This window comes from Populus nigra, chromosome 18, assembly GCF_951802175.1.
Source record: "Populus nigra chromosome 18, ddPopNigr1.1, whole genome shotgun sequence".
In the NCBI taxonomy this organism is placed as follows: Eukaryota; Viridiplantae; Streptophyta; class Magnoliopsida; order Malpighiales; family Salicaceae; genus Populus; species Populus nigra.
Window position 1 is genome coordinate 8,488,600 of NC_084869.1, and position 11,812 is coordinate 8,500,411.

Sequence of the window (11,812 nt, forward strand, 5' to 3'; positions counted from 1 at the left end):
TCTCCATGCTATCTCTTCAATTCCTTGGTTCATTTGCTTAAAATAACTAGTCTTATCAAACTTGTGATTGTTGGAAACTAAAAAAGAAACCCAATTCGAGCCTGATTCTAGTGCTCTTGGGGCTCAGCATACATGTATTGTGCGTTTAAACATTGAGGATGATTTCTATGTGTTTTCGGGGAATGCTGCCTACCATTGCCATGGTCAGTTTGGCTTGTACACTCTCCACCTAATTGTTAACACTTGTCTAGCAATTCTGTAACAAAAGCTGGTTACTGGGAATACTCACCCCTCCCTCTCCCGCTCTCTGGTGTTATCTGCAAAATCTGAGCCTCTTCAATATTACCAATTCTTGAAGTGAAGATGAAACACGAAATTTCCAAGAAACTTTCTATCTCAGAAAATGTTTTTGAGTATTCTTATTTTGACATTATTTAGAGATTATCAGTTTAAGTTATCCGGTGCTCCACATGGTTCTTAAGTAGACTTGGCCAACTAACACAGCAGGTGTTCAAAATGAATGTTTTTATGCTTCACGCATGTCAGTGGCAATGGTAGCTAGCATTCTCCTATATTTTTTTTCACATCATCCCAAGATGCTTCACATCATGAAATTTAGTTGAATGTGAGCAGCTTCATGCTTTTCTTGCCTCCACGCTTGTTGTACCTTTAAACCCACATTCTTCCTCATCTCAACCTCTCAAAAAGCAGGGAAATAAATTTTAAAAATAGCATTTTGCTGTAGAAAGCTTCGAGTTGCATCGCTATTATACCTCGATTAAACTTGTCTTTTTTTGCCCCTCTCTTAGCTTGTTTTAATTTGTAATATCATCTTTTGATTTGTGACTTTGCATAAACAGATACGATGGTGAGGTCTCCTTGCTGTGACAGATTGAATGTGAAAAGAGGTCTCTGGACTGCAGAGGAAGATGCGAAAATGCTTGCTCATGTGGCCAAGCATGGTACAGGAAATTGGACTGCTGTTCCAAAGAAAGCAGGTCGATTTACATATACATAATGTTGATATGATTTGGATTACAGTTAACCTTGTTATAATATTGAGTTTTCCTGTCAAACAGCTTTCCATAAACGAGAATGTTTTGCAGGACTTCAAAGATGTGGGAAGAGTTGCAGACTTAGGTGGACTAATTACCTGAGGCCAGATCTCAAGCACGACAGCTTCACACCCCAAGAAGAGGAAATGATTATTAGGCTTCATGCAGCAATAGGTAGCAGGTGAGTTTTTTCACAAGCTTTCTTTTTGCCTTCTTGTGCCTAATTTTCACCACTGATCGATGCAGTTCTGCAACATAAAGCTTTATTAATAGAAATATTTTCTTACAACACTTCGTCAAACTAACATTTTAAACTTATAATTACTTCCACTATGAAGCAAACTTTATGTTCATCTACACTAGCGTTTGTTTATATCGACACATCGATTTTTATCTCCTTTTGAAAGCCATTTTCCAGCCTTCACAATTTTCCTGCTGCCTAACCTCAATGACTTCTCGAATAAGCTGATTATAAGTTGCGAGCCCAACTTTCTACAAGCCTAAGTTACAGTCTATTCTCACCGAAGTTTCAGTCATTTTATCAGAGGGAAAAGTTCGATGAACATCGCTGTTAGCAACCGTGCCAAAAGCACACTGGGGTGTGAGTCTTTAACATCCAATGAAGCATGCAAGAGATGCAGTTTCTTTTTCTGACAGCCTGTTTCTGTTAACAGTGGAAGTATAAAGACACACTCTACTCTATCTCTATCTCTCTCTCATGGTTTCCCTTTCATGTTCCAGGTGGTCTATAATAGCCCAACAACTTCCAGGAAGAACAGACAATGATGTGAAAAACTACTGGAACGCTAGGCTAAGAAAGAAGCTGTCTGAAATGGGGATAGATCCTGTCACTCATAAGCCGTTCTCTAAAATTTTAGCTGACTACGGAAACATCGGTGGCCTTGTAAAATCTGGAAGCAGAATTGGGTCACTCAGCAGAGGCCTAAAGAATGTTTTCACTTTGAAACCAGAGCAATATCCATTCACTCCTGAAGGAATGTCGAACATCAACAGCCATTTGATGACCACAACGGTACCACCTAAGATGGAACCAAACCAAGAATGTTTCTTGAACATTATGTATAACAATGACGCTAATAACAATCACTCACTAGATCTTCTTGATCAGCTTCAAGCCATAAAACTGGTGACGGAGGCCTCAAGTACTTGCACTGCATATCAAACTATTCCAGCACCATGTATCCTTGATGAAGGCTCATTATCATCATCTTCATCATCTACTTGCTCCACCGCAGCTCAAGAAAAATTCCCAACAAGCTTTAGCTGGTGCGATTTTCTTCTAGAAGATGAATATCTCCCTGGTGATCATCCACAAGCAGAACAGGAAAACGCAGCAGAATTCTCATCCAAGGACTTGACGAACCAAACACAGAATCCGAATGTAATGATACCGCAAAGTGTTCAATCTAATACCGAGGTTAATGTTGGAGTTAACGGAATGGATTTGGCACTCCAAAGCAACAATGGTTCTGATGATCAAGTTGCATCATCATCGTCACAACATAGTTCATTTGTTGAAACTATCATGGATGGAGAAAGCAAGATATTCTTGGATTTTCCTAACTTGCTGGAGGAAATATTCTACTACTGATCAATTACGCAGTTCTTAAAACTTCAACCCCCCCATATATGAACATGGATACTTTCTAGTTTCTTCTCATGTTAATTTAAGTTTTGAACAAGCTTTTGTGTCTGAATTTTCTGTAACCATTAATTAAACAAAGAGTGAATGGATGGATGTTTCTTATCACGAGTGTCTGAGGAGGGTCCATGCTTACTCTTTGGAATTCCTTGGACGACAATTCGTCTGCCATTCATGGGAGGGATGAAATGCATGTTTCATCCCTCAAGTATGAGCACTTAGTCAAATCAAGCCATGTAGCTTGTTAATGGTTAAAATGAGCCTCTTACTTCCGAGTTATTGGCAAGGATTTCATTCATTATCTCCATCACTAACAATCAACTATACAAGTTTATGAAATAATGGTAAAAAATTTCATAATGTTCCAAGTATATGAATTTTTTTTATTATTATTAATATAAGATACATCTAGAAAATACTCTTTATATATTAAGAAATATTAAATCAAGTATCGAATTGTATATTGATTCTATATATAAAAGATCTAATTGCATTAAAAAATATATTATGTTGTTATTGAGATTGCAAAATTGCTTTATTTCAAAAATATAGTTTCGATTGCAAATAATTCTTTTAAAATTAAATAGATCTATATATAATTTTGGATTTAAGAAAGAAATTTATATAAATAAAGACTTGGTGTATTAACGGTATATGTGTCAATGTGCGTGGGCTATGGAGGACTAAATCAACGATAAATAGAAAGTAGGGAGTCAAAATGAGAAAAATAGAAAAGTTGATTGGAAATTTATTAAGCCAACGACAAGTGGTGTGTCTTTGAGTAACCAACCTGTAGCTTTTGTGCTGATCTAGAAAGCGAGCGAGATGGTGGCGATATCGCTGTACAGAGGGAATTTGCACAGCGTAGCAGACGTCCCTCGTCGATGGCTAATGCCTACCCCCAAGATTTCTCCCAGAGACTTCAAAACCCTTTGCCACCGCCGTTCCAAAGCTCTCTGTCGCCTCCGCTCCACCACCGCCACCACCACTTCAAACCCTAATTCAAATCACATTGAGAAAGCCCCAATTAAACCTAAATTGGAAGCAGTAGAAGAAGAGATTGTTGCAAATAATAATGGTAAAGAAGCAGAACAAGCAGAAGATTGTAAAGGTGGAGGAGATGGAGGAGCTTCTAGTTCTAGAGAGGATGAAAAGGATGATGTTGGGTTGGACGGCGCTGATTTCTCCATGAAGCCCGCTGATGATGCAGTTAATGGTGATCCGAATCCAAATAACTTGCAAAAACCTGACGACGTAGCTAATAACCCTAGTGTGGAGGTATTTAGATTTAAATCTTACCTTTTTTGTTCTTTTTAATTATTTGTATACTTCATTTTTTTATGATTTTGATAGTTTGTTGTTTAAATGATAATTGGCATTTTTCAATTATTTTGTCCCTTACTTCTTAGACAAAGAGCAATGCAAATGAGTTAGATGACGAAAAAGAGAAAAGGAAGAGAGAAATCGAGGACAAGTTACAAGTTTTAAATGCAAAGAAGCATAACCTTGTAAAAGCGTTGAAGCAGGTAACTCTGTGTCTTCTCTCTGGGCTTGATTAAGGAGTGTGAATCGATGTTTTGCGCTGTTTTCTTCTTTTCCGTCCTTTTTGAACAATTGGTGAACATGGAATGATTGACAGATCTTGAATGTGGAGGAAGAATTAAAGAGAAGAAATAGTACTCAAGGGATGCCGGTTCGCCCTTCCGTTCAACTTCAAGTGGATGTCTCAAATGACTCTGGATCGATGACTAGGCATCCTACTCCTAGGATGGGCTCTGAGGCAAATCCTGGTGGTGATATAGAAGGGGGAGAAGCTGAAGATATTTCAAATCATAACACTCATTCACGTCATGTACATAGAATGAGCAGTACATCTCCTTCTCCCTCATCCGAGTCTCCTCTTAGAAGGCCTCCCTATATTCAGCCCAATGTGGTAACGTAAATATACTCTGCTACAACTACAAGTTGCCTCATTCTATTGATATTCCTGTTTGTGTTGCAGTTCATTCAAATTAAATTTCCTTTCTTTCCCTTTTTTTTGTTTAATTTTTCTATGGGCCGTTGTTAGATATTAGTGAATTACATTCAGAGAGATTTTCAAGTAGGAAAGTAGAACTAGGCCACAAAATAGATCGCTAACCAAACCCTGCACACCCTAATCCCTTGAGCTGGCCACAGGTTGCTCTGGGTTTATGTTTAATAGACATTCAATTGGTCTGGACCTTCCATATAGATGTTTATAAAAACTATTAAGGGCAGTCAGTATTGAGGAAGAAAAATCACCTGAAAAAAAATACATCAAGAGGGTGAAGTATATTATTACAGATTCCAAGGTTGTGTTTTTTATATTCTACCATCTAGACTATCAGAGTGATTGGACAGTGTGCTATAACACCAAAATTATTAGTTGTTTGCACACTAATGGTTTTGCAGGGGTACTAAAAGCCAAAGACAGTTGGCTTCTTAGAGATGGATGAGTTCATCATTGGTTTTCCCTTTGGGTTGATGATGACTATCAATAGTTTGATAGGAGAGTTAGAAATGGGAGGCTGAAAAATATTGTCAACGCGAATTACCATGAATTTGCTGTCTTGTGAACATAAAGGTTATTTAAGAGAAGTACGATTAGTTGACATAGGCATGTTACTATATGTTAACGGCTTTATCAGAGATTGTTTTATCCATATTGTGGAATTTGAAATGGCATAGAATTAGAATTTAACGTGGCATATCTTTCTTGAACAAACAATTATTCAATTAGGCTTCGTAATAAATTAATTATGTGGATATTGTGAAACTTGAAATGGCATAGAGTTGCAAATTAATTTAACTTTTATCCTTACTTGAACAAGAATATTTCAGTTAGGTTTCCTTGAAATTCATCAGTACACTTCATTAAACACACACGGGCTAAAATGTTTTGCATTGAGTCAAATCAAGAGGTGTCATGCGTAGCATGTATTTATGATTGGATTATCTTAAGACTTCCTATGCCAGGTTTTTATTTTGCTATACCTTCTCCACCTTCAGTATCTTATATTGATGTGTACCACTTGCTATTGATTTTCAATTACTGAAATCATTTGCAGGTTCCACACCCCTCTAGATCTGGTTTGGGAACCTCTGGTAGTCCATCACGATTTGCTCCAATGGGGCACCATGGACATCCTTTAAACTTACCTACATTGTCTGTATCAGGCACATATTATGCCGCATCCTCTCCTTCCCCTTCCCCAGCAGCATCTGGTGGTACTTCAGCTTTTAAAGATGCTAGGCATCCAAGTCCATGGAATTAGAAGCTTCACAAGAACATCATTGTACACAAGCTCTATTTGACTTTGGACATATTCAGCTTTAGTGAGGTGGGCATCCTTTGAGGTCCCATTTCTATCTTGTGGCAAGGCACGAGCTTGAAATCTGAAGCTTCCTAAAATGGCCCATTCATGTAATGAATCCCAATTTTGCTTGCCAATCTATGTAGTCAAAGGTGACAAGAATCCGACTTCTCTGGTGTGTGTGTGTGTGTGTGTGTGTGTGTGTGTGTGTGTGTGTGTTTCTGTGATCATCATTCTTTGTAGATGCAGTTTCACTTCTTGATTCCTGGTTTTAGGGAAGAGCCAGCCCTAATAGTATTATTTGATAGGAGTATTTCTTGTAGGCTTTAGTCCCTCTTGGCCTAACAGCTGAGTTTGGGACATGCTATTCGTTTGCAAGTTCATGGGGACTCTAGCCATTCCCCTACTTGGGCCCATGATGTGTTATCCTGCCAGTGGGGTTTAATTAATAAAAAATTCCTGCTTAATTGGCCCTTTAGACCAGTTCTTGATGGTTACCTGCATTTCAAACCTTAATGTAATGACTACTTAATAATTCCGGTCAGCTATTTCTGATGTAGACGGGGGTGTACAGAGATGATTGTCTTTTAAAAAATATATATATTAAATTGATATTTTTTTAATATTAAAAACAAAAATAAATTTTTAAAAAATATAATTTTGATATATTTTTATTGAAAAGTATTTTTAAAAAGTAATATGCATTATATTATTAAACACATATTTAATAAGAGTGTTTAACATTGTGGTAGTTATTCAAGAGTTAGTTTAGAAAAATTATTTTTAGTTATGGTTGATTGGATAAAATATATTTGGTTAAAATTATAATTGAAATTGTTATATAAAAAGCAATTCATAAGTATTTAGTTAAAATTACTTTTGAAAATAATGTTGATAATAAAATGATTAAAAAGAACATGTAGTAATTTTGAAGTTTTGAATTACATAATTATGTATTAGATTATTAATACATCATAAATACAAAAATGTGATATTAAGTTTTTAATTTTATTGTTTCATTAAATTATTTGTATTCTCGTCACACATATAATCCATCTAATAATCCATCTAATAAGGCCTTTGGTATCTATAGCTTTCTGAATATGAAACTATACTAGTTAAAAATCATCAAAAATAAAATTAGGATAGCGATTAATTTTTGCAAATGTCATTTCCTCCTGCAACTTTTTTCTAATATAGTTATGCAGTGTCATTACAATCTAAACTTGCATTTTACATGAATAAACGGGCATCTTTTGTAAAATTCTTCACCTTTTTTTCCACACTATAAAAGTATATTTTATCACATTACATAATGATGAGTGTGCACGATTAAATATTTATTCCCAACTTCTTGGTTGTCCTAGACGCTAAAAATCTAGCAAGCGATCTTTCTCACCTGTATATGGACCTAAATATTCATATTTATTTGGATATACAACATCAACCAAATAATAGTTCCCCGCGATAACAAGTTAAGAATTTTCAATTAATTTCGATGGTTTTGAAAATTATATATTAGGATTATTAATAGCCTCTATAAAATACACATATCATATGCACTGTCTTTCTATCTTGCCTAAATAAATATAAATTGCATGTCAAAATTACATATAATCATTACGTTTTGAGTTAATACACCTTTTTTACTAATAAATAGAATTTGATTTTCTTAGGATATGCAAGCACACACATATGTGTCATTAATCACACCAACACAATTCTACATGAAAAACAGTAAATATTAGATTGTAAATAATTAACAACATTTTGTTTACAATTTATATTTGTCATTAATGAATAAGAACTACATTTATGTTACCTTGAAATAAGACATATATTTTGGATTCATTATAATTTCACGTGGAATGTTTTTAAATTCAGGGTTTTTTGGTTTTATAACATCTACTACAAGCAAATATATCGTCTTTAAGACTTCATTGAAACATCAACTAACTGTTTCATTCAAATATTAAATTTTTTCTTGAACTTCACTATTTAAAGCACCCGATGCTATTGTCTAGAGAAACATGGTCATATTTTCATTAACACTCATCCTTCTTAAAGGTTTTAACTCATATTATGTTTCTAAATCATAGCACAGGCTTTGCAATGTTGTTGTATCCATCCTAAACATGAGGACACATTGTTTTCAATGTCTTTTTAAAAGTTCAACCAACCATATTATACATGTGTTGTATGAAACCATTTAGGGTTTCTTATGCACATAATTAACATAATACATGCTTACAGCTTTGGTTGTACATACATGTAGTTTTTTAGGGTCAAAGTATCGCCTCCAAAATGATTCGCCGTCCTCATTATTATCATTGTTGTCGCCATTATATTTATCTCCAACATCATCAATACCATTGGAGCCACCACTACCATCATCACCATCATAATTAATATGATCAACAACATGATTCTTTATATCTTTATAATCATCATCAAAATCTTTTTCAAATATAGCATTAAACTTTATAGCTTTTATACCTACAAGGACAAATGAATAAACAAATATATAATGTATTGTTATGTTTTATATAAAACACCATAACATTAACCATACATATATAAAGTTCATAAAAAAATTTATTAAACAATTAGTTAGTATAAAAGTTTAGCTTACTTGTGTTTTTTTATATGGGCTTTTAAGTATAAATATTTCTAATACTAGTAGTAGTTTATCAAGACTTTGTACTTTTGAATGTCATAGTAAAGGTATCCTTGCCTCATATAGAGTAGAGCGAAAGTTGAATGTTGAGACTCAAACAATAAAATGTTAGGTGTAAATTTTAGTTAATAATTGTGTTAAAACAAAGAAAATAATAAGTGGAGCTTGTTTGTGTTTCAGGTGTCCTTAAAATTATTGTTTCTCATTATATTGTGTTCCTTAGCCAAGTAAACATCTATTGTTGGAATTATTTCATCTAGTCAATAGTTATTGATTTGTAAATATCACTTTGTTTCTCTTTAGTTTTTAAATTGCCTTCTAGCTTCAATACAAAGCTTGTGGACCACTATAAATGTTGTTATTTTTGTTGTTTTCATATAGCTTCTTTAGCTTGATATCTCTTTAACTTCTTCATATAGCTTATACTGTGTTTGTCATTGTCATGCCTCCATGTGAATTCATGATATACCTATCATTTCACTCCATTATAGTGCATGAGATAACTAGTGGAACCATACAAGATTTCATTGATGGCTCTTTTTTGGCATGAAATGCGCCTTTGTCACCATACTTTTATCTTTAACTTCAAATCATTTTCTAATCAGGAAGTTGAAGACTTTTGTATTTGTCGCATGTGTGTGGAGTCGCGATGAAAAACATCCACTTTCAATGGTGTATTCTATCTATCTGGCAAATATGGAGAGACAAGGAATTCTTATCTTTTATTAGTGGAAAAATAGAATGAGAGTCGTCACCTAGTATATTGGTCACTAGGAACTCTAACTGGTCTTAGAGATCTGGTACAGGGACTGGTTGCGTAAAAGGAAAGTATTAGCACCTCAAACACACCCTATCTAAGGTAAGCTGCATTGTTTTATTGTCTGATAAAATCTAAGGTCTTGTTGTGTTTTCTAGTTGTTGGTTCATCTATGGTTTAAGAAAAATCCTCTTCGGTAAAGAGATATTTATCTTATCAGGTAAAACCTAACCGCTCTAACATCAACAAATGAATTTAATATCCGGAATACATCTTACGTATAAGGTCGTAACCCCAAATACTAAAAGAAAACAAAGTAATTTTTTTGGAATTTTTGAAATATTGGTCTAGTTCTTGTGACTTTAATAAACTGATTATTAAAGTCAAAATGCATGCTAATACATATTTTTGAAATTTTCTTTGTTATCTGAAAATACAATATGATTTTTTTAGAGAGGCTTGGCCGTAAGCATAAAAACATATATTTTTTTATTTTTTAATGTTTTGATGAAAATCAAGTATCTTAATACCAGATTTGTATCTTTACAGTATAAAAATACAAATCAATATTAAGCAAAATTGCTAGATAAATACACGGGAAAATCATAATTTTTTAAAAAAAAGATATTTGGAATTTAAAAATTTTTTTTTTGGACGAGGCCGGACTCGGCCCAAAAGAAAACTGGACTGAGATCTGCCCAAAATGAAATCAGGCCAGAACCGGCCGAAAAAAGAAGCTACTTGTGGCTGGACTCAACCCAGCCGCGTGGGCTGGGCTGATGTTCCAGCCCGAAACAACCAATGTATTGGTCGCTGGTTACTGTGCTGAGCACAGTAACCAGTGAATTATAATTAGGTGGTTACTGTGCTCTACACAGTAACAACCTAATTATATTTCTTTTGATGTAGAACGTGAATTGCTCACGTTCTGCATGCAAATGAAGACGAAAGAAAAATGGACAGAGGAAAGGGGGAGGAGAGAGGGGCTGACCTCGCAGTGGCGATGGCGGTGTTTGTGCGGCAATGGTGTTGTTTCAAACGGTGGAGAGAGAGACTAGAGAGAGAGATTGTTCTTCTCTTCCCCTCTGTTTTCCTTCTTTCTATCCTGCTGTGTTTCTCACCTCTCTATCATCTCTGTTTCTTCTCCTTTTTTTTCCAATCTCCTATGTCCTTCCTTCCCTCTGTGTTTCGTTCTCTTCTGTCCACAACGTTCTCCCCTCTCTACACTGGCTTTGTGGTGCTGCTGCTGCTCTCATTGGTTCACAGTGGCGGCTTCACGGTGGTTTTTTCCTTGTTCTCTTATGTTACTCCCAGACTTTATTTCTCCTTTTGTACTCTGTTTTTTTTTTTTCTCTTGAGTTTCCCAAAACCTGTGTGGTTTTTTCCTTTCCTCCCTTTCTCTATGTTTTTCCTTTACTTTCCTCTACTTCCTTATGCTCTCCCTCTCTCTCTCTCTTTTCTCCCCCTGTTCGGTCCCTCCTCTGGCTTTTATAGCCAGAGGATGCAGGCGTTTTCGATAACGGTCGGCGTGCATCACGGCGGCAAGGAACCTCAGTCACGAGACGTGCCCACCCTTGATTGCAGCTCCACTATCTCCGAAAAAAAAACATCTCCCCTGTCTCTTTATTGCCAGCCTTTTTTTTAATAAGACAATGAACTGTGCACGTAATCCTTAATGAAACGACACCGTTTTCAATTTCAAAATGATATTTCTGAATTGGTCCTTGGATGTTTTTACAATTTTATAATCAAACCCCCAGATAAATTATAATTGGATCCCTTGATTTAAGCGCCTTTTTCGGTTTGGTCCTTGGTTTCGATTGTTTCAATCAAGTCCTTAATTGACCATCAAACTTTAATAATTATACAATTAAACCTCTGATTTGACCAAATCAACTCTATAAAATTATAATTGGACTCTAGAACTTTAATTTTTTCCAATAAAAGCCTCAATTGACTTAAAAATTATTTTTTTTCTTGCAATCAAACCCTCCATAAATTCAATTAAACCTTTGATAAAATTTAATTGAGTCCATAAACATCTGATTTTAGACTTTTCTTCCTCAAATTGAATTTTTCTTGTCAACAGAGCTCTCACCAGTAAAAATATACTGTCAAATTTCAATTCTTGTATTTTTGAACCCCCTCAACCAATTCCTGGCCATTTTATGGGCGTTCCAGCATCCTTTTCTCACTCTTATTATTTTTTGGATTCCTTCAGAATATTTATTATTATTATTATTATTATTATTATTATATTCATTTTTTTGTGTGGGAATCCAAAAATAAGTAACAACACTATTCTTTATTTTTTTTCTTTAAAGT

General features: G+C 34.9%; 2 protein-coding genes across 3 annotated transcripts; both read left to right on the forward strand.

The window, feature by feature from the left end:
• The first annotated feature begins 865 nt into the window (after window positions 1-865).
• Window positions 866-2,667, forward strand: LOC133678185 (transcription factor MYB35-like). Its single transcript, XM_062100417.1, has 3 exons — window positions 866-998; window positions 1,107-1,236; window positions 1,797-2,667. The coding sequence occupies exons 1-3, from the start codon at window positions 866-868 to the stop codon at window positions 2,665-2,667; spliced, it is 1,134 nt and encodes a 377-aa protein (XP_061956401.1).
• Window positions 2,668-3,483: 816 nt separating this feature from the next.
• On the forward strand, window positions 3,484-6,531 carry LOC133678912 (uncharacterized). 2 transcript variants are annotated; one of them, XM_062101428.1, is made up of 4 exons: window positions 3,484-3,996; window positions 4,128-4,244; window positions 4,358-4,656; window positions 5,808-6,531. In XM_062101428.1, exons 1-4 carry the CDS (start codon window positions 3,544-3,546, stop codon window positions 5,890-5,892), a joined length of 954 nt encoding a protein of 317 aa, XP_061957412.1. In that variant the 5' UTR covers window positions 3,484-3,543; the 3' UTR covers window positions 5,893-6,531. The 2 variants fall into 2 exon arrangements, with proteins under 2 accessions (XP_061957412.1, XP_061957411.1); XM_062101427.1 differs by having other exon boundaries at window positions 4,358-4,651.
• Window positions 6,532-11,812: the final 5,281 nt, after the last annotated feature.